The sequence below is a fragment of the Macaca thibetana genome, chromosome 7, assembly GCF_024542745.1.
Source record: "Macaca thibetana thibetana isolate TM-01 chromosome 7, ASM2454274v1, whole genome shotgun sequence".
Taxonomy (NCBI): domain Eukaryota; kingdom Metazoa; phylum Chordata; class Mammalia; order Primates; family Cercopithecidae; genus Macaca; species Macaca thibetana.
This window is the reverse complement of record NC_065584.1, coordinates 96,137,436-96,164,986: the sequence shown is the minus strand read 5'-3', so window position 1 is coordinate 96,164,986 and position 27,551 is coordinate 96,137,436. Positions and strand designations below refer to the sequence as shown.

At 36.5% G+C, this 27,551-nt stretch overlaps 1 protein-coding gene across 3 annotated transcripts in view; it reads left to right on the top strand.

Moving 5' to 3' along the window:
- MCTP2 (multiple C2 and transmembrane domain containing 2) overlaps positions 1-27,551 on the top strand; it is a 259,899-nt gene that overhangs the window by 224,587 nt on the left and 7,761 nt on the right. For all 3 annotated transcript variants that reach the window (XM_050799764.1, XM_050799767.1, XM_050799766.1), the window contains 2 exons: positions 9,505-9,614; positions 21,756-21,865. In XM_050799764.1, coding sequence (XP_050655721.1) covers positions 9,505-9,614; positions 21,756-21,865 — 220 coding nt within the window. The remainder of the gene's footprint in view (positions 1-9,504; positions 9,615-21,755; positions 21,866-27,551) is intronic.

Below are 27,551 nucleotides of genomic sequence, written 5' to 3'. Positions count from 1 at the left end.
TCCAAGCATTTTGGATAAAGGATACTAAACCTGTATTGCATCTAGATATTTCTTTCCCATTACTTAGAATTGTCACATCATGAGGAGGTAGAAGACATTGGACATTGCATCCTGATTATCCACAAGTGATTGGTTTTCTGAAAATAGTAGCTATGTCTTTTGTATTTAAAAATAAATCCAATTGAGACCATCCTGGTCAACATGGTGAAACCGCATCTCTACTAAAAATACAAAAATTGTCTGGGCATGGTGGCACACACCTATAGTCCCAGCTACTCAGGAGGCTGAGGCAGGAGAATTGCTTGAACCAGGAGGCAGAGGTTGCAGTGAGCCGAGATCGCGCCACTGCACTCCAGCCTGGTGACAGTGAGACTCCATCTCAAAATAAATAAATCCCTCATCCGTTTTACTGTGACTCACCCAATTATCCAATGAGTTTATGAGATAATTGATATAGAAAGGGGGGAATACCACTTTTTTCTTCAAGGGAAAAATAATCACTGGAATAAAATATTAAATAAAACAAGAATAATAAAACAAGGCCATTTCAAGTAAGAATTATTTAAGCAATTAGATTTATAAAAATATTAATATTTTAGAGTGTTTACAATTTGCAGACTGCTTTTATATGCAGTAGCTCTGTCAGTACTCAAAACAAAATATTAAGTTTCATAGTATATTCTCTTGTCTACAAATGAACAAACCAAGGCTAAGAGAATTTCAGTAGCATATCAGATTTCTCAGCCAGGATAGTGGCAACACTCAAACCCATCTCTTCTGGTCTAAATCTTATTTTTGACCATGCTCCATTGTTGTGAAGGAAACCTGTCATTAATTTATTGGTTCATTTTTCTGCATTATTTTGCCAACATTTATTGATGTCTTTGTACCAGAGTCTCTATGAATACAAAAATTACAACCATAACAAAGGTGTTCATAGTAAATAACCCCAATGCCCTAAGATTACTGCCTTCATCAAGGTTTGTAATGTTGTTGTAAATGCTATGTTGGGAAAGAGAGGAGAAATGCTAGGTGAGGCAGGACTGCTAAAAGGAGGTGATGTTTGAGCTGAATCTTAAAGTAATAATAATTACTTAACTTGTTCCATTGCCGAATCACATAAATATATTATCTTATACCCACTCCTTTACTGTACCTGGGAGAAAACTAAAGGATTCACACAGCTAAACCAGCAACTGCCGCTCCTGGTATATTTATCTACAATAGTTACAGTTATAGAAAACCATTAGCCCTGTTTACCTTGTGGTGGCATGGCGTTCTGTCACTTAGTGCAGAGTGACTTTTAATGAAATCAATCTTTCAAGGGTCTAGGTTCCAAATATTTTTTTCCCTAATCTGTTGCCAATTTTTCAGTTGTATTTTATGAGTATCTTCCTATTGAGCTGATTGTTTATTCCTTTTACCTTTTCAACCCTATTATTTGATACTAGATGAGATCCATGTTGCAGGCCACACATACAAAAAAAAGTGTTGGTAAATACCAGTACAGTGTGTAAGTGCTTTATGTAATGAACAGATAGAGCAATATAAAACCACTTAGAAATGATATTGATTCAAAATCCAAATACTGTTTTATATTCATTTCCCAAAGCAAAAGAACTACTTGAGAAAGAAGTACACTCCAGAAAGAGTACAGATCTCCCCACTCCATTTTGATAGCATGAGCTGTGGAGTTAACTGTCGTGTGTGTGTGTGTGTGTGTGTGTGTGCGCGCGCGCGCACTCGAGTCCACATCCGCGTCCCTGCATGCCCACAAAAGTGCCTCATGGGAAGAAATTCTTAATGACAGTTCCTGGTGCATTGCTGGGATTCCCAAAGAATAATTTTTAATTTCATGTATCAGAAATATTGCTGCTTGTTCTTTGTTATGACAGATGCTAAGCTTTTTTTCATGCTAAACGCCACTCAATCTATTTCTAATGTTTATAATTTTCTAAGTTTTCAAATTATAGCCTTTTAATATTCAGTGGGATGAAACAGACCAAACATATTCTTGCTTAAAGTCTAAAGGTATATTTTTGCATCTTTAGTCTAGATGATTGAAATTACTGGGGGGATTTTGAGATAAAAATTTTTGCGTTAATCTCTTCTGAGAATTCTGTTCATCCTGTGACAACTACTACTCAGTTTTTAAAAATGTCAAAAGGATTTTTTCTGACATGGTCAATTTTCAGGACTCTGTCTCTAGTTTTGCTTGGGGAATTAATAGAGAAATGAGAAGTTTTCTAAATCAGAACATGTAGGAGAGATTTAAAGTAACACCCTGATTATATAATTAATTCTTAGTTGTAAATTCATTTTGATGGTGTTAATTCTCTGCCAGAGGCTCGAAGCTAGTTTATTGCACCTACAGTGCTATACTCATTGGAGACACAACGTCAATAAGGCCTTAAGGAAGGAAAGATTTGCCCTCTGATTTTTAAAATGTTTTTTCTTTTTTAAAAAAGAACAATTGTGTTACAACACAGACACATTATTTGTTCTCAGTTCAACTGCTTACAGAAGTTAGCAAAAATACTCAATCCTTTTAACGTTTTATAAATGAATAATGAAAAATGGTGGGCTTGTATTCGTCTTCATATGATGCATATTTTTAAGTTACCAAGTTAGTTTGTTATTTTTCTCACAATGAATGCCACTCTTTATTGTGTGTTAAAAAAACAACAACAACAAGGAAACCTTATGAAATTTGAAAAAATCCATGCTTTCATCTCTTCATTATTTGGTCATGCAGACTTGCTCACAAAGTAGACCCCTAAAGCATGTGCATTTTACTTATGCTTCCACATTTTTTCACATTTGTAATGAGAAGTGATACTCCTCTTTTTCAAATGTAGGAATCTAAAACTATGTATTTAGCCATAATAATCTTGTTCATTTATTTAATCACACCAGTGGCCTTCACTATTTTTATTACACATTTCCCTCTGTAAATTGGAAGCCTTATATGTTAAGGGAAAACAGAAGCACATGTGACAGCAGTTCTGTCTTTCTGAATGAATCACTGTTACTCTTCCTAGGCAGTTTGGTAGCAACAGCAGATGTAATGTTGTGTTTGCTAAACTGTGTTATCACCACATTCCGTGGTTCAATCTGAAACGTGTAAATAAAGCCAGCATGATGCAGATGGAACTGCAGATGATCTTTCATACAACTCAGGGCAACATGAGTAGACTTGTCCTGGAAGATCATTTTCTTTGAAACTTAAATTAATCCCAGTATTCTTTAAACTAGACAAAAGGTTGTTCCTTCTTTTGTAGCTTTGCCTTCTTGAAGGGAAGTAACTTGTGTTTATGAAGCACCTGGAATATACTAGGTAATTTACATATGTGACAATATTTAATTTTCTCCACACTCCAATCAGAGTAATGACAATGATCTACATTTTCCAGATACTGAACTTGAAATTCAGAAAGGGTAAAGAATTTGCCATGATCACCAGGCTAGTAGATGACATGACAGGACCAGAGTTGAACCCTGTTCTCTGACTCCATGGTCTGCTGTATATAACATCATTTAACTTCCCTGGACTTCAGTTTCCTATACATAGAAATACTAATACTAACGGCTATGTAATACATCCTGTGATATGTCCATTGGTATATTGCTAGATATAAAGAGAAAAGACCCATAAAATCAGTAGTATCTTATTTTAAAAGAGATAAATTTTGCAGTACAGAGAGTGAAAAGAACATTTGCTATTAGGATGATTAAAATGATAGAGGTATAATGCAAATTGAGAGAACAAAGACAGTAGTCAGCATAGACCGGCATCCTTAGGAAGAGGATTCACAAAAGCCATCAAGCTTGAGTTAGGCCTTTCAGTCATTCTGCTATATTTATAAGGCCTAGAATCTTCTCTCAAACTGCAAGCATTTGCTTATTTCTTGGGTTGATGTAAATAATTATTTAATACTACTATAAACCTGATAAACTATTTTTGTCTTGCATCCATTTATTTCTCCATCAAACAAGCACTGTAGCAGCACTGAGGATGGACCCACCACAATTGTTGGTGCTAAGAACACAGGATCAGATAAAACAGCCTGGTCTTATCTGTTGATCCCCCAGTTCCAGCAGGGTATAGCCAAAAAGAGGGTAATGGAAGATATTAATGAAGCATCCAAGCTACAAAAATATAATCTTCTTGTAGCATAGAATCTACCATATCTTGATAAACACACATTGTCCAAAGGCCATTTTTAAAGCCTTTCAGAGAGCAAAAACTACATTTACTGCTAACCATAAAGATACCTGAACTCAGATGGAAATTTTCCCTCTCTCACATGAGTAGCAAATGCCTAGTTCAGGCATTTTAAGGAAGGGGTGGAAACACATGAAAAAACGTGTTTTTTTGTTGTTGTTCTTCTTTCTCCCTGTCTAGAAGATACTCTGGAAATAATTGGTTCTTTTCTTTACTAAATAATTTAAGGGAAAGTAATTCAGGTTCACCACAGATCCCTGTTTTCCCAGAAAGTTTTCATTTACTAATTATCCTCATTTTTAAACTATTGTATTTAATATATCCACTATAACAAGGTGGGATGTGTTGCTTAGGCTTTCAATTTAAGCTTTCAGCTGTTTCTGTGGTCATTACTAGTAGCCCATGAGATGCATGCACTGTGACCAGAGTTCTCAAAGACTAACACCAGGTTAACTGTAACAACCAGGAATGACCCATCTCTATTTTCCTGACTCTTTTCAGGGGCTGAGTGACTAACATCCAGCTTTAAAGGAAAGCTTTTGCATGGTCCATAATAAAACAAAGTGCTCTCACATGAGCTAATCCCTTCTTGCTTCTGGCAGTGGTAGAAAGCATGTGATATCTACGGGCCCATTAAGCTGTGGCCACTGCCACAGGGCCTGTAAGATTCAGGAAGCTTTCAAATTGCCTATTCAGAATGGTTAGTAAGGGAGATAAGAAATAGGGTAGGTGTATGTTAAATATTTGCATAATTTAAGCCTTCCTACTAAGAGAATAAAAAGTAGGCTGAACACTCTTAGAATATACTATTTTACTCACTGTAGTGAGTAAATGTGCACTTTTTTACTTTTTCAATATGTAAATAAAAACACAGATTACATATTTAATGAATAATCATGTAGAGATAGTACATTTCTCAAACAGTTGTAGATAAATGTTTACATTTCTTCTCTACCCTGGGGCCTTGACTTGATCATGTCACTGACATGTAAAAACCTAAGTCACAAACCTGCCGAAGAGGCCTCAACAGCTACTTCAGGAGGAAGTATCTAAGAAAATCGTTTCTGAAAACATTATTTTAATGCATACAGCTAAAAATGTGCGTTGATATCTCTCTCTGTGGAGCATGACTTTTCATTTAGATCAAATGACTATTTCTTCTGCATTAATTTATATCATTTTCCATTTCAAGATTTCATTGTACATATATGAAAAATGACCAGGTAGCTGTTAATCTTCCTGCTAAAGGATGCAAGCACAGTATCAGAGAACTTTGTGAAATTATTTTCATTTTTTAACCTAATATATGAAAACAAAATAAACCTTTGCAAGTTAACTCTACAAATACTGTAATTTCTAATATCAGAAATGCCACTATAAATTTAAACATTTATTATCGAGAATTATTTAACTTTACAATGATAATATGAATGCAAATTTTGATGGAGCAAATATTGCAACTAATAAGATATTCCTCCAAAATGAAGAAATATGAGGCAGAAATGTACTTGGTGTTGGCTGTGATGCACTAATTATTCATTAATTGCATCAAGACAAGTGATAATTTTCCACCACTTGCAAAGTTCTAGTGTCCACACTTATAATTTTTTTTATATACACAGTTGGGATATCAACAAGGTTGTGTGATAAAGATACATCACATATAAAAATAAACATCAGCATGGCAGTATGTACTTCTTCTTTACCCATTATCATTTTAGGAAGGTTTGAACCTTTGAAGATACCTCAGTTAACTTAAACATTCTCCAAAATTGGACTCTTTTGTGGAAAAAATAACCTCCTCTAAATTATGGTCATAATCAGTTGGAAAGTTTTATTCAAAATTTTTTATGACTGAAGTACTAACTTCTATTTTTGGAAGCTTTTTCTGAATGGAAGTGAATTTTTTTTTTTAAGTGGCCAAAAATCACTTCATTTTTCTATGAAAGCAACATATAAAAGGTCAAATACTGTGCATGATTCAATTTTTCAATTCTGAAGTTATACTTTAGGTTATTTTTATTATTATTTTATTAGGTGGAGTCTCGCTCTGTGGCCCAGGCTGGAGTACAGTGCCGCGATCTTGCCTCACCGCAACCTCTGCCTCCCAGGTTCAAGCAATTCTCCTGCCTCCGCCTCCCTAGTAACTGGGATTACAGGCGTGTGCCACCACAACAGGCTAATGTTTTATATTTTTAGTAAAGACGGAGTTTTACCATGTTGGCCAGGCTGGTCTCGAACTCCCAACCTCAAGTGATCTGTCCGCCATGGCCTCCCAAAGTGCTGGGATTGCAGCTCCTGGCCTAGATTGTTTTATGGGAAGAATTCTTGTGATTTTTAATACAATAAATAGACATTCTGACCATTAATGGAAAGAAATTTAGAAGGCATTTATTTTTCAGCATACATTTTGTTAAATGTTCTAACATATTGTCTTGAAAAAATGTTTGACAGGAAAAGTTCCTGTGAATGAATACAAAAATACAGTGCCTTTGAAAATATTTGGGATGAAGTATATACAGATTTCAATATTTTAAAAATAGATCGAGAATATTGTCCATGTACCACATTTTTGTTGTGAGTTTTCAAGGTACTTAAGTGCTCGTAGAAAGTGTTATTTTTTTTAGACAGTCTTGCTCTGTCGCCAGGCTGGAGTGCAGTGGTGCCATCTCGGCTCACTGCAACCTCTGACTCCCTGGTTCAAGCAATAATCCTGCCTCAGCTTTAACTGCAAGCACGCGCCACCACACCCAGCTAATTTTTGTATTTTTAGTAGAGACGGGGCTTCACCATGTTGGCCAGAATGGTCTCCATCTCCTGACCTCATCATCCGCCCGCCTTGGCTTCCCAAAGTGCTGGGATTACAGGCGTGAGCCACTGTGTATTATTCATTAAAATTATGGTCTACAGTGGAGTCAATTAAGGTGTCAATTTGATGACACCTCTGAAGGTGATTGATAACAATTTCATGGAATATTAGAAATAAAAAGATGCCACTAAAAAGTACGTTCTTTTGAAAAGTAATCCTGACGTGGGTAGACAGTTGTAGCTAGTAACTGACTAAAATATATGAATGTATATCACAAATAATCCTCCTTCTTGTGTCATTTTAAAATATCCAGATGATCAACAAATTTAATGCACAAAATTCTATTTATTTGAAAATAATGTATTTGTGAAATAAAAATGGAATAGTTTTGTAGGTCCACCAATATAATAAAACCAAGTTATCAGTTCATCCATATTTCAAAAATTAATTGTTTACTTCTACTCTTAAAAAACAAGTCCAGATGATAAGTTCTTCTGGTACTCAAGATATAGTAAGACTCTTTAGCCTAGTCTTTGGATATTTAATACTCCAAACATCAAATTCATTATAAAGTAACAGGACTCGTGAGCATCGTTATTTTGGCATACTAACTCATGCTTTCTTCACAACCAGAACCTCACTATTTGGGTGTTTCATAGGGGGAAAAAAATTGAAATAGGAAGTTTTGATTAAATTGAGTGACATGGAAACTTGAGTCATTTTCCAAGAAATTGTTTTGACCTAAACTGGATGCTGCCAAAAAGAGGAAGCCACTTTTGGCCTTTGGGTCAAACTCCCTCGTTCTTTCAAATGTTCCTTTATAAACATGAATACTTATGTGGCAGACAGAGCTGGGTTTTCACCATTGTGCCCATTAATAGATGTCAGTGGACTCATGAATTAGTACGCTCTGGCAGCATATCTAATTTTTGACACAAACTGCTTGAGGAATTAGAGTAAGGGAAAAAAATTCAAATTAGGATAAACAAGTACAAGTATCTTGAAAGTTTGATGTTGCAAAAGGAAGCAATGAACCTGGTTTTCCTTCTGCACAGAATGAATGGATAAAGGAGTAGTCTTGTTGGTAAGAATTTATTCAAACCATTGCAGTACCCTTTACTGGAGAGGGGGCGGCAGTGAGGCATTCCAGCCTGTGTTCTTCCTTTGTTTCAGCCAAGTAGTTTCATAAAGGCAGATGCAAGAAGGGAGATTTGTGCTTTTCAAGATTTGTGCCATATTGGTGCTTTTACCTGCAATCCCTATTGGCAGTGGGTTCTCTTTCACTCCATCCATGGCTCCAATTTGATGGAACAAAGGATACAAGATGAAAATGATTTTATTTTTTCCTTTTGCAGCACAGATGGTATTATAGGAATGTCCTCTTAAATTTAGAAGTGTTTGCTTCATAGTTTAGTACAATTGTCACCCAACTAAAATTCTATGTGGGAAAAAAGTTTTGTAAGAGCTGTTTGAGGTTTTAGGTTTCATACAATAGGTGTAGTGGCTACAATGACCCAGAGAGACAGGAGTTGAGAGCTCATTGACTACATCCCAATTACAGCAAAGTCCACAGGAGAGCTAGAACATAGCATCAGAATATTAAAAATAGTGTAAAAATACTACTCTTTAGGGAATCTTCTGACATTTGAGTGATTTCTGAGTAACCTGCATTACTGTTAGTTACCTGGCATGGTAAAACACATGTAAGGTTTTCTATAAACAAAGTAAGGATAATATTGTTAGAAAGCTGAATTCCATTTCACATGAAGCATTGGAGATTAAGGAAGATGAGTGTATATGTGCTTCCAATGTCATGAGGAGATCACAATCAATTGCTGATCATCCTGGAAGGGAATAATCTGGGTAGGCTGCCGCCCCAATAGTACACTGTAGGATTACTTTGTAGCATGTCCACAGCTGCTTGCTTTGTTTCTGAAGTGGTTGCCAAAGGATGGATGAAATGTTATCAGGCTAGCAATATATTTAAAACATGCTTAAAAATGCAGCAGAGTTTGACTAAGATGTTCCAGTACTAGGAATCATACTACCTCTGTCTCCAACATGCCAGGAACATTTCTGATAGGAGAGGAATATAGGGTGATCTTGCAGAAAACCTGTGGAGACAGAGAGGACGTCAGAGTTAGCCAGACTGACGGGATTGCGGAGTTCTGTGAGGGATGCAGCAGCCTCCACAGAAAAGTGAAGTGCTTGGTTCTGTGAGGCTTTCCTTCATCACTTCATGACAATGAGGTAGCAACTGAGGCTTGCACATTAGGAGTGGTAGCATCTGAGTGAGTGAACAGATTTTTCTGGGGGCGGGGGAGTCCATATTTAAGTTGTAAAACAATGATTTATCTCTTGTAGTCACTCTATTGGTAAAAAGCTTGTTATTATAACATGGTATAATACTTTCTGTGTCGGCATGTTAAAAAATGAAGTCACAGTTAAGTCTTGCTTTTATGTTTTCCAGGAATCGGAGAAAAAGGGGTTGATCGAAAGAATCTATATGGTACAGGATATTGTTTCAACTGTTCAAAACATCTTGGAGGAAATAGCTTCTTTTGGAGAAAGGATTAAAAAGTAAGTTCTAAATTTGTGTTGTGATGTTTGAAGTAGACCTGCTATCCACAATGACAGCGGGGTTATGGCAGTGGGGTGGGAGAAAGGGAGGTCAGAAAATACAAACATGAACTAAAGCAACACTCTTGGGTTAGCCTGTCTGACTTCGGTTGACTTCTTAACTTCACAGTTGGGTGGTACCTCACAACTGGGGTGACCATAAGGCCTAGTTTATTCCAGTCACCCCAGCATAAATATTAACAGTGTCCCTTTTCACTCAAAAATATATCAGTTTGGGTGATAACTTATAGATATTTAAAATGTTACCCTATTCAGAAATAAAAAGAGAAGCAAATGCGCTAAAAAGGAGCCTTTTCTATCTGAACCACGGAACTTAGTAAATGCCTTGAGTAACTTTTCTCTCCAATTCTCCAAAGAAAGATACATATCTAGTACCATCATAGATGGATAAATGTGAAGTTAGTTCACCACATATATGGATGTCTTAGGACAGGATACTACTCTCTGGCCTTTTTTAGAGAAAGTTGGCAATATTTTCAGCTTTGTGGGACATATGGTCTCTGTCCTGACTACTCAACTCTGTTGTTAAAGTGTAAAAGGAGTAACAGTTAATAGGTAAATGAATGGGTATGATATGCTTTCCAATAAAACTTTATTTATAAAAACAGGTAACATGCTGGATTTGATTCACAGTCTACCCACAGCTTGCCACCCCCATCTTAGGATGTGATAGCTAAACTGTCTAATGGAACTCCAGTTAAGATTAGACTGTAGATTCATATGTTTTGTTTGTTTTGTTTTATACATTATCAACTCTGCATTACTTAGTTTTCATTTGGCACCAATAAATGGAAGGTTTTTAATTTTTTTTCCTTTGAATTATTAACTTACTTCCCCCTTTAATCTAGAATGGTGTCAACCATGTTCTTTCTAAGGATTAATTCTTACTTTGTTGGTCGTGTCTACGTGGATCATTCTAGTTTCTTTAAGTAAAGAATGTATTGTTTTGGAATTGCATGGGTAAACAGATTAAAAGTGGTGCTAAAAAACAAGTGAAAGTCTTATGCATTAAAATGCAAGGAATCCATAAATGATATTAACATCAGAAAATATAAGTAGTTAATATGCAACTTTATGTAAATACTAATGTTCTTAGTTGCAGTCAATGAAATTGCCCTTGAATGCCCATTTATTATAAGCATAGTTAACATGTATGTTTAAAAAATAAGTTATAAACTACTTTTAAACAAAGTTGATGAATTTTTATTGAATTTACACAGTTATACCAATTATTAATATCTTAAGAAAAAACAACAGAAGTTTTGCTCACAGATATGATGCCTATATGCTTTATTCTTGTAGGTTTCATATCAATTGGCAAAAGATTCTTGCATTTACCCTCAAAATGTTTACTATAAACATATTTGGAAGTAAACATGAATAGTAAAATGAGGAGGGTATCATAATTCTTTATTCATTTCCTCACTCAACTATCAGTTTTTGAGTTTCAGACACTGACATGGTCTAAGAATGAGAAATACATCCATAATTACAATAGTGATAGCAACACCGACTGTTATCGCATGCCAGCCAGGCACTCTTCTAAGCCCTTTAAACAGACTAGCTACTTTGAAGAGCTACTTAAAGGAGTAGGATTACATCATTCAAACAACCCTATAAAGTAAGGGTTGTTAATATCCTCATTTTACAGATGAGGAAACTGAATCACAGAGTGATTAAATTTGTAGTCCAAGATCACACAACTAGTAGCTATGTAGCTTGGATTGGAACCTGTCCTCCTCATTACTACACTATAATGTCATTATCCTCAAGGAATCTCTATTTCAATGAGGGAGAAACAGAGTAATAGCCAATTCGAATTCAGTAGCATTAGTCGTAGGGAGCGGTAAGAGAGAATTCTGGGAGAGATCTGATCAGCCCAGGAAGAGATGTAGGAGAAAGACAGACCGCGGGCAATTCTGAAGCAGAAGAAACTTATCAGCATCTCTGAGAATAGGAAGAGATAGCTGGGCAAAGAATTGATGAATGAGGGATTCAGGAGTGGACAGCCCTTGTGCCAATGCTCAAAGCTCAAGACTGTGTGGGAGATACAGGGAGATGTAAGGGATTTAGTGTGTCCATGCCATGGAGGTGCGGTTGGCAATGCCTAGAGATGAGGCATGTCATGCAGACCTTGAGGAGACGGCAAAAGTCAATGGAAGAAAGTTCAGTGAGGGACGTATTGGCAGCAAGGAGGATAAGAGGACACAGAGTGGGGTCAAGACCCGGGAAGGAAGATCATGTTGTTTGGTAAAACTGTCTCCATTCTCGAACATCTCTAAAAGACAAATGTGGCTGTTGTGCAGTTGATAATGTAAAAGGAAATGTGTCTGAGGAGAGAAGAGGGCAGAGTGATTTAAACAGGCTCCCAACCCTCCAGTGCTTTGAGGGGCAGTTGTGCCCAGCACAGCTGTAGTGGCCATGTCTGAGATGTGTCTTCAGCCCATGAACAGAGTACTGTTCTGCCCAGCTGCAACACAGGAAGGCTTTCTAAGGCTCAAATCCTATTAATTCTTGGCCATTCATTATTACAGTGACCTTAAAGTCCCTGCTGGGCATTCAAGTGGGATGTCATGTGTAACCCTGTTGGAATTCCATTGTAACTCAGTGCTTAAGAACCAGGAAAACTTTTATTCAACTCTTGGCAACTGGCAAAAATATAGAAATACATAAAACTCTCAGAGCAAGGCTTCCCTGATACTGATGAGGGGGGACCCCAATGGTGTTGCATTTATGTGGAATGAACTGTATTCCTTTTTTCCTACTCTTCTCTAGTCACCTTCCCTAATGTTACACAAATTTTAAATGAATGTATGTATGAAGCCAAAATATTTTACTCAACATGTAGCATTTGGCTGGGCACGGTGGCTCACATCTGTAATTCCAGCACTTTGGAAGGCTGAGGTGGGCAGATCACCTGAGGTCAGGAGTTAGAGACCAGCCTGGTCAACATGGTGAAACCCCATCTCTACTAAAAATACAAAAATTAGATGGGCATGGTGGCACATGCCTGTAATCCCAGCAACTCAGGAGGCTGAGGCAGGAAAATCACTTGAACCTGGGAGGCGGAGGTTGCAGTGAGCCGAGATGGCACCACCACACTACAGCCTGGGCAACAGAGTGGGGCTCTGTCTCAAAAAACAAACAAAAAAACAAAAACCATGCAACATTTATGCTAGACAGTAGGCAGAGCAGTGCAGGAGAGTGAAGCGTATCATATGTTCTATCATTATGGCGTGAGGGCTCTAACCCTTGCATCCTTGAGTGGCTAGGGAAATCTCCACAGAGGAGATACTGAGATTAAGGTAGACCTAAAATAGGCAAGTTATTCCTACAAATGTTCCAGGGTAAAACTTAGAAGCTACATTCATAAGAAGTACAACTTCCCTGGGTAGGAATGATGTGAAAAATACTAAGCAGAAGATGGGCAAGCAGGTTAAGTTAAGTGCTTGCAATCCTGAGGTTAAGTGGGGTTGGAATCCAGATTTGATTCCAGTTAAGTGGTTGGAATCCAGGTTAAACAGGGCTGGAATCCTGATGGGGCCATGGGGAATGAGAGACAGATGCATTTTGTGTTTAATTCAAGAGTGACATATCAAAAGGGACAAAGAGTGAGGACAGAAAGATCAAGGAGGGGGCCAGGTGTGAGGAAAGCAATCACAGGCTAATGTAGAACCATGCATATGTGAAGGAAAGACTTTAGTAGAAGACAGGACACAATAAGAACCTACAGCAGAATATGACCAGTAGTTTTCATTTCCCTGGGAAGAAGAGTCAGAGGACCTCACTTATCTAAGCCCTGGAAACAAGGAAATAATCTCATTGACACAAGGTCAGTGCAGTGGGGCAGCCAGTTGGGGGCAACTCAGAGAATATACCTGCACCCACATTTTGGGATGTGGTCATAATCACAATAAGACACTTTGTAAAACAACATTTTCAACAAAATCAACATGCCTGTAATCCCAGCAACTCGGGAGGCTGAGGATTTAGAAAACGATGTTCTTCCATATTAGTGAGCCCATGTGGTTGAATGAATGAAGAGGATTCCTTGAGTTTTTTCATTAATTGAGAAGTTAAAGTCATTTGTTTCATAAGGGCCCAAGTCAGGGATTACCTCTGAGGATTTAGGGAGCTCTCAAGTCAGGAAAACTGGGGAAATCTATGAAAATGTTGTTTTACAAAGTGTCTTATCTTGAGATGGGAAAGCTTTGATTTACCAAGCTTCTTCAACTTCGGATTTTCTATGGAAGATGTTCTATAATACACGGGGAAAGAGTCTAGTAAGGTTTTAAGTGTTAGGGGTATTGCTACTGAGTGTCTTTGAATTAAATCCTCAACATTATAAACAGGAATATTCAGCTAGATCACATGAATAACATGGGCTTATTTACATTTTTTTAAAGTGCCTACTACAGAAGCAGTGAAGATGGGATCGTAAGCCAATTTTCTGAGTTCAAATCCCAGTTTTGTCACTGGAAGTGAATGATCTTAGGCAACTTATTTAACTTTTAGGACTCAGGGTCCTCATCTGTAGGATGGGAATAACAATAATGAGTTTTGCTTCATAAAATTTAAATGAATTAGTACATATAAAGAGTTTAGACCAGTGGATGACAGGTAGTAATCACATAAAAATATTAATTATTGTGAGTATTATTTTTTGGCCACTGACTTGACTTTCTTCCTCTGTGTCTTAAATAAATCCAGTGAATGTCCCCTGCCCTCCTTCTAAACCATTTTAACACAGAAGTTGTACTTCTGAGGTGCCAAATTTTTGAGAAATCTAAACTTGTGGGTTGCTGAGGGGAAAATGCATTAGTCAACTGACCTGGCTCTTAGAAGGCAAATCTGACAGGCTATGTGGGAGAGTGAGTGTGTCGCCCAACCCCATTTCTAGAAAGCACATGACACACAATACACTTGTACACACACAACTGTTGGGATCTTTATTAGGACTGCATTAATTGGGAAAGAATTGATATCCCAATACATGTTTAAGTTTTCTAATAGATGAGCTTGTTATATCCCAGTGTAATATCTCTTTAGATTGTCTTTAACTTATCTCATTATTATTTTAGAGTTTTCTGTATAGAAGTCTGACATTTTTTTGTGAAATATATTCCTGAGTACTTGATAGTGTGGTGTCAGTTTAAATGGCATCTTTTTTCACATTTCATTTTCTACCTGTTACTCACATATAGACATGAAATTAATTTTTCTGCTTTGTTTCTAATAGCCGTGGTAAACTTAGTTATCTTATTTTTATGTGAAGATTATTATTCTGGAATTTTTTTCTTAGATAAATGTATCATGTAAGAATAATTTTTTCTTCATTTTTCCATCCCTTACACATTTCATTTTCTTGACTTGCTGTACTGGCTATTAGCTGTCATACAATGTGGATTAGAATTGGTATTTTGAGGCATTCTTTCCTCTTGGGATCTCAGAAAGAAAGCTTTCAACATTTCACCCTCAAGAATGATGTTTGCTGTAGGTTATTGTAAATATGCTTTATCAGATAAAAGAAGTTCACTTTTTATTCCTAGTTTGCTGTGAGTTTTTATTTTGAACATGAGTTGAGCTTTTCTTTCCCTAACATTTTTGCCTGCATTCATTGAAATGATGTTATTTTTCTGCTTTATTTTGCTTTATGTGGTGAATTATTTTGATTGGTTTTCAAATGGTAAACTGATCTTACATTCTTGGAATAAACCCAGCATTGCTGTTATATAGTCCCTTTTTATCTGGCTGGATTTTATTTACTTGTTTTTGCTTGGGATTTTCGAAGTTATGATCATCAGTGAGATTGACTTATTTTCTGTTCTTGAAATTTTCTTGTGGCTAGGTTATTCTAAACTCATAATACAAGGTCAGGTAGGTTCTCTGTCTTTTTTTCTGGAAGAGTTTATGGGAGTATGATATTACTTCCTTTAAGATTTATAGAATTAGCTGCTGAAGCATCCAGGCCTGAAGTTTTCCTTTGGAGATGATTTTGGATGGAATATTCTGGAGATATATATATATATAGTCAGCCATTCTATTATTTCTCATCTCTGTTTCTGTAAATTGTAATTTTCAAAGAGTTTGTCCCTTTCATATAAATTTTCTACTTGTTGATTTAAAGTTGTTTATAACATCCTCTTATTTAATGTCAGTAAGATCTGTTGCATTGTCTACTCTTCTATGCTTGATATTGTTTTTTATCTTCTTTCTTCTTGACGGGGATTTATCAATTATATTAGTCTTTAGAAATAAACATCATTTGCCTTTACTAATCTTCTCTATTTCCTGCTTGTTTTTTCATTAATTACTACTCTTATATTTTTCTAACTCTTTAAGATGGATAATTAGATCACTTATTTTCAATCTTTCTTCTTTCTTAACATAAACATTTAAGGCTCTAAACACAACTCTAGCTCCATGCCAAACATTCTGGCATGTAATATTCTCATTATCATTCAAATTTAGTTAAAGCTATTTTCTGATTTCTCTTTTGATTTCTTCCTTGGCTAAGATATGTATTGCTAAATTCCCAAGTATATGGAGATTTTCTAGTCATCTTTTCATTTCTGATTTCTAGCTTAATTGCTTTATGGTTAGAAAATATTGATCCAGCAATGGACTACTTTTGTCAATTTTCCATGTGAGCTTGAAAAGTAGATCATTGGATGCATTGTTCTCTCTATATATTCATTAGATTAAATTTGCTCATCATATTCAAGCCATATTTAATCAGCATTTGTACTGATTTTTGTTTTTGTTTGGCTTGTTCTATCAATTACTTAGATGTGTTAAAACTTTTCACTATTGTTGTACATTTGTCTAATCCCCCCTTGAATTTTGTCATTTTTTGCTTTCTATATTTTGAAGCTACCTTATTTGGTTTGTAGATGTTAAAATTATTATACTATCTTGGTTGATTGGAGCATTAATATGAAGCAACCTATTCTTGCTAATACAGTTTTTTCCTAAATACCTTGTTGATCAATATTGGTATGGCTATACAGTAGTCCCCTATTATCTATGGGCGATATGTTCTCAGACCCCCAGTGGGTGTCTGAAATCATAGATAGTACTGATCTCTGTATATACTATGCTTTTTCTTATACGTGCATGACCTATGATAAAGTTTACTTTATAAATTAGGCACAGTAATGGATTAACAATAATAATGAAATAGAACAATTATGGTAAGATAATGTAATAAAAGTTATGTGAATGTGGTGTTCCCCTCTCTTTTAAGATATCTTATTGTATGTAATATTTTGGAACTCCAACTAACTGAAACCACAGAAAACCAAACTGCAGATAAGGGGTGACTGCTGTCTCACCTTTTTTGTCTCCTTTTCTGTACTTTTCTTTCAACCTGTCTTTTTGTTTCAAATGTTTCTCTTGTATCTCACTATCACTATCATTTCAATGTACATGTAATCCCTGCAAAATTAATGACATTTGCAATTGCATTTAGATTTAAATCTGTAATTTATTAATAGTAGTGTTTACTTGTTTGTTCTGTGTCTTTTTATTTCTTCTATAACTTTCCTCCACTTGCTAGGAATTGAAATACTCTTGCTATTCTTTTAGTTGTCATCTTAGAGTTAACAGCTTTATTTGCCACAGTCCAATATTGTCACTTTTAATGCCTTCCCAGTCAGTGCAGGAACCTTCTTAATCTATGTTCCACATCTCTTTGATATCTGCCATCTTTTTCTTCTTTGGGATGCCTTCTAAATACTTTCTTTGGAAAATCATGAACTGTATTAGTTCTCTGCAGTTTAAAATCCTGTCCAATTCATTCATTGGGTTTTTAACTTCAATTATTGTAGTTTTCATTTTTCAAAATTCTATTTGCTTTATCAATTTTTCTTCTTTTTCATTTTCTTTTGGATTATATCTTCAAGTGTCTCTTACATGATTTTTAACATATTAAACATTATGATTTAATATATTGGATTAGATTTCAAAATCTGAAATCTTTCAGATTTTGTTGGCTCTTACTCATGGTGTCATGTGTCCTTTTGTGGTTTGGATTTTTAAGTATACACTTATATTCCTTGGACTTTCACGTGGAGAATACTCAAACATCATAGTTGATGATGTATTTCCTTGGAGAGGAGTACTGTTTAAGTCACCTTGGGATACTGCCAATCCCAGGACCTACCAATCTAGGTCCTTCCTTAAATTCTTTTGCTTGAGGCTTTTCAAACAACACCGGTAGCATCAACTCAGATGATAAATATCTCCACTTAGCACCAAGGTCATGATTTATGTCCACTCTTGTATGGTACAATATGTCCCTCCTTCCTTATTCTTACCCTGAATATGTAAGCTTTATGCGATGGTCTCATATTAAAATCTCCCCATGGGGAGTTCCTAGGCTTCCTTTTCTGCCCCCAACCTCCCATTGTACCATGCAGACAACAGAAAGAAGCTCAAAATCCCAATATTTGGCAGAAAATATTAGAGTGAAAATTGACATTGGAGCTTAGTTCCCTCCAAGAGTTCTTCCAATTTATTTTATTTTTATACTCTATTTCTATTTTCATGTCAACCTAATAATGGCTTTTTTTTTCTGTTGATTAGTATTTTACTTTCTCTTCAAAGTGGAATGGTATTGCTAGAAAAGGAATGATAAAGTATATTCGTTTTTAAAAAGTAATTTTATTCGTGTTTGTAGCTATTATTTTCACAACTCTACCTGATATCAAAAACTTTCTTTCTGTATTGTGTGTTTTGGGCAATAACAATGAGAAAAATGAGGGTAGCTAACACTTATTAAATAATGACTATGTGCCATATATTTTTATAAATAATTTATATGTATAAAATTATGGAATCCCCTCAGCAGCTCTATAAAGTAGATGCAGTTATTATTCCCATTTTACAGATGGGAAAACAAAAGCACAGAGAGGTGGAGTAAATTACTTAAGGCCACACAGCTAACAAAAAGTTGCACAGGAATTGTTTTTACATTATAGGCTACAAAGTTAATAAGTAATCTTCTGGGGTAAAAAAAAGAGTGGGTTTTGTTGCCAGCTAGCTATGGATTTATGTCCAGGATCTGTCATCCACTGTGTCTCCACTTTAAAAAGTTGGAAAGGGGACAAATTTCTTTTTCCTTATTTATTTTAGTTATTTGTTGTACCTGATACAGTTGTTACTTTTATTATAAATATATCAATTATAAAAATAATCAAATACAACCAATGAAATATAAAGTCTTTTCTTATTGTATATATGTACATTATTTCTACAGTTTAGTTTTTTACTGTATGTAGCTTTGAGCCCACAGGGTGGGGGGGATAGTGTGAGTGTTTTTAGTGTATTCTCATCTTTTTTTTAAGCTGCATAGTATTGCAGAGTATAAATCTCATTAATTTTTCTTCATTTCGAGATTTTTCAATATTTATTTTGCTGAGTTTATTTAAATACTACCAACCAGCCTGGAGAAGACATTTATGTACTGCCCCTGTGCCTTCGGGCAAGGAAAGCTGCAAGTTAAATTTCTTGCCATGCTGAACTGGATCCGTTGTGGAGTTCAGATAGCATTTCAACACATATTGTAAAATTGCCCTCCAAAAAGTTCTGATACAAGTTCTACTCTGGAGTAGAGAAGTCGGGAATGGAGCTATGCAAATGTAGAAATTCAGAATAACAAAGATCGCATAATAAAGAAGGGGGAAATATAGTGATTGATCAGTTGGTGGAGTCACATCACTGGATCAGGGAGGGCTTTGGTAAGCCTGGCCAAATCTAGACATTGACAAGGAAAAACTGATAGATTTGTTCATGTGAAAGTTTATAATTTTTATGTTAATTATAAACAAAATAAAGGAAAAAACTGAAAAAATGTTATATATAACAAACATGACAAATGTCTGAGTTTTCTACTATCCAAACTGATATTGGAAATCACTGAGGAAAAAGTTAAGCAAAACAGCTCAGGAGAAAACTAGCAAATAGTAACTCTTTTTGAGTTTTTACAATGTGCCAGACACTGAGCTAACTATTCTGCAAGTTCTTTTTAATTCTAGCAGAATCTATGATATAGGTATTATTATTCCAGTTTTACAGACGAAATTATGGTTCAGACTGATTCAATGCCTGGGAGTTACTTAACTTGAGCTAAAGCTTGAACTTGAACCCAAGTCAGTTTTTGCTTATGAATCAATTTTCTGAAGCACTTTCCTAAATAATAGCCCCAGGCCAAAAAAAAAAAAAAAAAGATTAGAAATCATAGAGAAATTAAAATGACCCATGGGCATATTAAATGGTATTCAAATTTGCTTATAATTTAAAGAATTGAAAAATTAAAGACATATATATATAATATTTTACATCATAATAGGCAAAGATTAAAAACAATAACACTCAGTCTTTTGTTTGTTTTTGAGAGGGAGTCTTGCTTTGTTGCCCAGGCTGGAGTGCAATGATGCAATCTCGGTTCACTGCAACCTCCGCTTCCCGGGTTCAAGTGATTCTTCTGCCTCAGCCTCTCAAGTAGCTGAGATTACAGGGCATACCACCACGCCCAGCTGATTTTTATATTTGAGTAGAGATGAGATTTCACCATGTTGACCAGGCTGGCCTTGAACTCCTGACCTCAAGTGATCTGCCCACTTCGTCCTCCCATAGTGCTGGGATTACAGACATGAGCCACTACACCCAGCCTCAGTCTTAACCAGAGGATGAGATTACTGTAGTTCTCCTATACTGTTGATAGAATTGTGATTATTTGGACAAGTTAGACAATCTCTGTCAGCCTTAATTTGCTCATCTATAAAATGGGGCAGTGACAACGTTACACTCTAAATATGTGAACAATGTTAGCACAATGCCTGGCACATAGAAAATGCTTAATAACTTTGTGCTATTCCCTCTAAAATCCACCTCCATTCTCACCCGCCTCCCATAAAAAACATTTTACCATTCTGTATTCCTAGCACAAGGCAAAGAGGCTCTACGCTTAAATCTGTATGTGAAGATGAAGACCATTAAGAAGAAATACTCTAGGTACCTCAGTAGGGCTTTCGATCTCTAGGAGTGCACGTGAACATCTACAATATATCCAAGTCCATGTCCCATCTTGTAGATCTCCATTTCCATGCCAGTCAAAGCAGGCAATAGATACAACAAAAGGAGCCAGGAGCTCTGTGAAAATAATACATAGTGTAATCACCTACAGTATCTATCAATGGTGGTGTGATAATTTATAGTCAAATGCTTCCCCATTTATTTCAAGGCACTGTTAGATTTCTGGTGTAAACAAGCCTGGAAATTCTAAATATAAGTTATTAGTAAACACAAAAGCACCAATGGCATGTGATAATATCCTCCCCATGGGGCACAGTGGCTCACACCTATAATCCCAGCACTTTGGGAGGTCAAGGCAGGAGGATTGCTTGACCTCAGGAGTTTGAGACTAGCCTGGGGTGACATAGGGAGGCCAGAGCTCTACAAAAATTTTCAAAATTAAAATTAGCTGACTGTGGTGTCTCTTGCCTGTAGTCCCAGCTACTAAGGAGGCTAAAGCAGGAGGATCGTTTGAGGCTGGGAGGTCGAGGCTGCAGTGAGCTATGACTGCATCATTGCACTACAGCCTGGATAACAGAGCAAGATCCTGTCTCAAAAAAGACAGAAAAAAAAAGAAAAAAAAATCCTCTCTTTTCTGGTAAAGGAAAGGTTACCATAATTACTAGTAATCATGTGTTTATTGAGACGGTTATTGACTTAGAAGTGACCTAATCCTTAGTTTTGAAGATCTCCATGCAGAGCCATCCTGGTAACACTGCAGTTTTTAATCACTTTTGAGAGCCAAAGGTCTTCTCAGGAACTAAAGGTTCCAGGGAGATAAAGTCACCAATATTCTGACAAATTGAATGGCAATTGGTTTGTGACTGTCTCTTTAAGAATGTCTTTCTGGTACCCAATCATTTTGGCAGACTCTCATCTCGAGGTTTGTAACAAAATTTTTCCAGTAGACTTCTATAACTATGAACATGAAATAAACATGACAAGTTGACTCAGTGGCAGTTGTCAAACATCAGAGGAAATCATATTTATGTGGTTTGTCTACAGCACATTTAACTGGACGGTCCCCTTCCTTTCATCTCTGGCCTGTTTGATTCTGGCAGCAGCCACCATCATTTTGTATTTCATTCCACTGCGGTACATCATTTTAATCTGGGGTAAGTTTGGCATGGTCCTTTTGCTAGCAATCAATTCCAGGTAAGAACCAATTACTCATTTTTAAAGTACGACTATTAACTTTAAATGTGCTCTTGTTGGCAATTAAACATGAGATTAAGGAAAGCATTTAGGGAACAAAAACTACCAGGACCTCCCTGAAAAGGCCAGTTGCTTGAATGATCAGCGTAGATATTTATAGGCCTCTTGCATAATTGCAATCAAATAAAAATGTGATTGTACATGCCATTTCCCTTTGGGCTTTCCTAATCATAAATCCTCTTGAATAATATATTGCTGTACTCAGGTAACTTTAAGGAAACACTGTTCAAATAGCGAGCAAACACCTGCATCATGCCCTTTATATTATATAAAAGTGGATCTGACCACTACCAGGTTGCTTCTGACACTTCATCTCTCTTGGAGGAAAAAATTCACCTAACCCCATTCTTAAATCCAGAAGCAGGGAGAGGGAGGGGAGGGGAGGGGGCATTCTGTGAATACCTAACCAGTGCCTGAACAGAGAGGAAGTTATTATTTACCAGGGGAAATGGTGTGCCGATATAAAGTTTAGCTGCTTTAAAAAGAAAGTAGAAACAAAACTGGCAAACTGGAAATAAATGTCATGACTTGATTTAATACTCAAACTAGCGACTGGACAAAATGCAAGCAGCTTGGTGAACATTTGTTTCTGTTCCTGGGTGGGCTCTGAGTTGATATAAGGAGAGGGAATTGCAGTAACTTAAATGTTGGAGAAGCAGTTAGCCCTTCTCCGTAAAGGATCTGCCAATCCTGGTTTTCCATGACTTAGCTATGACTGCCACTGAGTTCTCAATGGTCATCACTTCCAGGGATCTTCAGATGTTAAGATGTTTGGGGAAATCACAAAGAGAAGAGACTGTGTTGAGATGCATTCATTCTCAAGCAAAAGCTGAGAGCCTGCAAATGCTGGATGAAAGCTACAACCGTTCTAAAAACCATTAAATATAGATTTTTTTCAAAGACCATCCAACAAAGGTAGAATCCTGCTGTTAAGAAAAGCCAAACTTGGGCAATAGGAAAAAAGTCATGGAAAAAATAGAATAGCTTATACAGTTACAGAAGTAGAATGATTTAGAGATTTTGAGAGAGTATAATCCAATTATTCTCTAAACTGTTCAGGGATCTATTTTAATACTTGATGATCCTGATTCTTGGAGGAAAGTCTAATCTGTGCTTAGTTCTTGTTGGTATTTTTTGTTTACTTGGCAACAATAATAGCAAATTGATCCTTAAGAAAGAACATAGAGCTCCTCAGGGCCACTGATTAAGAAGTCATATTCTGAAAAAAAAAAAAAAATTAAAAAAGTATTTTCCTGAATAATTTATATACTGAATGTTATTCACATCAACTGGGTATCTTATTTTTCAATTATGTTTTCATGAGTACTACTGTCTTATTTACTGATAATGTTTAGAACATAGATCTTAAGATTGTTGTCTGACCCTAACCAGAATGTGATTAAAAATTGCAATCATTTGGCTAGTGGTTTGTTCACTTTTAAGTTCATGTAAGTTGAGTGCCATGGTCAGCTGTTAAACACTGCTTCTTCTTGATTTCCTCATCATCCTGGTGCTTGCTTGTTCTGTTTCTATGCATCTTTCCTTCCACAAAGAAGACTAATACTGGCTGGATACAGTGGCTCACGCCTGTAATCCCAGCACTTTGGGAGGCAGAAGCGGGCGGTTCACCTGAGGTCAGGAGTTTGAGACCAGCCTAGCCAATATGGTGAAACCCTGTTTCATAAGCCAGGGTGATGGCAGGCACCTGTAATCCCAGTTACCTACGTGGGAGGCTGAGGCATGAGAATCGCTTGAACCTGGGAGGCGGAGGTTGCAGGGAACTGAGATCAAGCCACTGCACTCCAGCCTGGGCAACAGAGCAAGCCTCCATCTCCAAAAACAAACAAACAGACAAACAAACAAACAAAACCGAATACTGTATTTTCTCATTTGATCATCAGTTTTGAGATTCCAGTCCCTCTTTCTCTATACCTAGATCACTTTGACTTCTGATCTTATCCTCCGAGATCTTGGCAGCTTTCCAACAACTTTCTGCATCTACTTAGTGAAATATTGCTCTATTTTTCATTTTATGGATAAAGTTATTAAATGGTATGGAGTTTATTATGCTCTCTTGGGCCGATAGTAACCCTCTGAGCTTTGTACTCTATGTCTGGTTCTTCAGTTTTACATTTTAAACAGGAGCTCATAGTTTATTGATGAGCTTACCATAGTGAATGTAGTCACAAGCCTTGACAATTACCACGTGATCTATTGCCTCTTCTCATTATGTAAAAACTGCTATGCCATCCTAGAATATATTCTGAAATTCTGTTAGGACTTATCCTAAGACAAATTAGTTCCTAGCTAGCATAGGCCAGGACATTGTTTTGCAGATTTCTTACATGACTGCATCATTTGAAGCAATTTTTTTCTCACAAAGGAGATAAATGTATATGTCTTAAAGTTTTAGTGGTTTTTCTAACTTTAAGGATCAGAAGACTTTCTTATTCTAAGTTACTTATTCGTTTTTTATTGAGTGCTAAAATGGTGAATATCCTTAAATGTTTTGTTCTATGTTTTGAATTTTTTGAAAAAATTTAACTGTATATGCTAGATTTCCATGTTCTATATCCTCAAGTCATATTTTTGTATAAGTATTAGAATCATTTCACATAAGCACATAAAAACAGTCTAATTTCATATTAGCTATGGGGAATATTTTTGGACACACCAAAATTATTTTGATAGGTGAGATATTTTATTTCCTCTTTAGCCCTATAATTCTTAGTGTAGCCACATTTATGTAATAGACCTTTAATGAGTATTTAAATATTTTTCTGAATGAATGAGCCTGCAAGCTTAATACCTGTGCTCTATATAGATGACATTTTGTTAGGCCCATGACCTCGCTTGTGTAGGAGTGTGATTTTTGAAAATTAAGTGAGAAGTAGATTTTAAGGATATCTGAAGTTTTCTTTAGCAAACATTATCTACTATATTTTAGTCACTTACATGAAGTATGTATTTCCAGAAGGCAGAGCATTTCTTAGGATTAGATCCCATGTGGGTTTCCTTTTGAGAGATTTCCCATATTCCTTCTATTCGTAGAGGTTTTAATTATACTTTTTCAGTTCTAGTTGAAACCACTTCTGTTTTTTCAGGTAGATATTAATTCTGTAAGCTAAATTTTTAGTTTTTTGCAAGAAGGACCTATTCCTTAAGTTTGTATCTTCATTTGATAGCACAATATCTCTACATGGAAGACACTCAGAATTTGATAAACGAACAGGCAAGGAACCCCTGCCTCACCCCAACCAATGTATTACAGTTGGAGCTACCTGCTGGTCACTCATGTAACTATCTGAAAAATGGTGTTATAATTGTGTTTCAAGTGGTTATTCTCAAGTGAGCAAATGTGCAAAGCAGCCATGCAATTTTTCATCTCTTCTGATTTTCTCCAAGTGATATATATTTTTTTAACTGTAGGGCTCATTCCACCCCACTGATCAATTCAGTCTATGATCCGGGACCAATACATAGCATCTTTCCCAACAAAATGTTTTTCTTCAGTATTTTATCCCACTTGTTTTTTTTTCTATTTTCTTTTCCTTTTTTCTTTTCCTTTTTTTTTTTTTTTTTTTTTTGCTAAAAGTAACTTTACAACAGATATACTCTCCATCTGTACCATTTAGGTTAAAAAAAATCTAAGGTATGTTTAGCATGCCAATAGATGAAGCCACAATTTCTAAATGTGTCTATGTCATCATAGCTGACTTTAATAGTATTAAAGGCTCTTTTCCATCCTCACTTCCTTTGTCTCCTTTGCTTGTTTGCATCTACAGTAATGATGGTAGTCCTCTGCATTGTTGTAGAATTTCAGATTACAGTATCATTTTGCCTGTACTGCCCAACGTGATTCTCCCATCTACCCAAGAAACTCTATAAGGAGGTCTTTATTATTCAAATGTTAATGTAAGAAATGTAAGGTACAGGAAGGTGATTTTTCTAAAATTACACAGCTAATACATGATGAAGCCAAAACTGGGGCCCAGGTATTCCTACATCATAACCTTTGTTTTCTTGTCCCTTAAAGAATGACCAAGGTGGCCGCGTGTGGTGGCTCATCCTGTAATCCCAGCACTTTGGGAGGCTGAGGTGGGTGGATCACCTGAGGTCAGGGGTTCAAGACCAGCCTGATCAACATGGCGAAACCCCGTCTCTTAAAACAAAAAATAACCAAGGAGTCTATGATTTCCTGTTGACAGTCAGTCTCACACAGTTGTTAATAGGGCAGAATTATTGGAACGTTTGATCTTGGACACCTTCATAAATAAGGTGTGCCTTTAAAACATGCAGTCTGAGTGCCCTATAATTTGTATTCTGGTTTTTTTCGAACATAGATAGTCTCAGTGCATTGTGGAATACTTTTGCCCTTATTGGTGCATTTGAGCTACTGTGCAGGTTTATAATCTTCTCAGTGACTAAGAATGCAGTGTTTTGATCAGCTGTGATATTATCCCTGCCTTGGTGTTCATTGTAAAGACTCCAGATGCGCACACCATATATAATTAACAATAGAAGATATATCTGTTCTCAATACGTCTTTGTCTCCCTTCATCATTTTGCCTTGTCTGTTTTCTTTTGCCAAAAAGCCCATGCTACAATTAAATGTCTTTAGAATAACACAGTGAGAGTATTTTAATGTAAAGGAACACTGGGGGAAATTTTAGCTAGAAACATGAAGCTTGCTGTGGGGGTAGAGGGAAAAAAGGCAGAGTGCAGCTTTGACTTGAGGGAAAGGGGATCGTTTGCTAGGAATCTTCACCAGCCCAACCGCCAAGCCACCATTTACTTGGGCACAATGGCTGGCTCCCATTTGCAAAGCAGATGTAAATCTGACCCTCCAAAGAAATGACTGGAGGTTGGCATTGTGTCAGGTATAATGCCATGCAGGAAGCCTAGTCCTCAGATGAAAGCAAAATAATATTTAATGAACAACAACAAAAAAAAATCAAACCCTTTGTGTGTTGGGGACTAGTGAACAGTTAAATGTTACCTTGACTTCTGAGTAGGAGCCATTCAGAGTACAACGAAGCTAAGAATTCATTCAGCATCATTGGGACTGACAGCCCTTCAGATATGATCCTTGTTAAACAAGCACCCTGTGGCAAAACTTCAGAAGGCCACCTAGTCTTTCTGCTTCTAAAACTCAACATGAAAAGCAGGTTGACATTTGGTGAAAAGACTACAGCTTATGAGCTCCGGATATAGTCAAAGCAGCTCCAAAGAGCAGAGTAGAAGACAAAACGTGGTTGAGAGGAACTCCCCTCTAAAGAGTTAGCCAGGGGCAGAGCGTGTCCTGGATATGTGGGGGAGCCCAAGGTGCCACCACCACAGAGGGACAGTCTATAGGATGTCGACGTCTTAAACGTTGAACCCGTTTCTAATTATCATTGTCCTTGTCCTAAATTAGCATGTTCTCCATTGCCCAGACAGACCCACGCGCCGACGTTGTGATCCATAAATTAAGTTAGCAACCATAGTAAGATAATTTTCCAATAATAACTTTTCACAGTTTCCTGCAGCATCAAAGTACAATCAACATGTCAGGTTCTGTTCTGCTGTGAGAGGAGAGAAACCTGT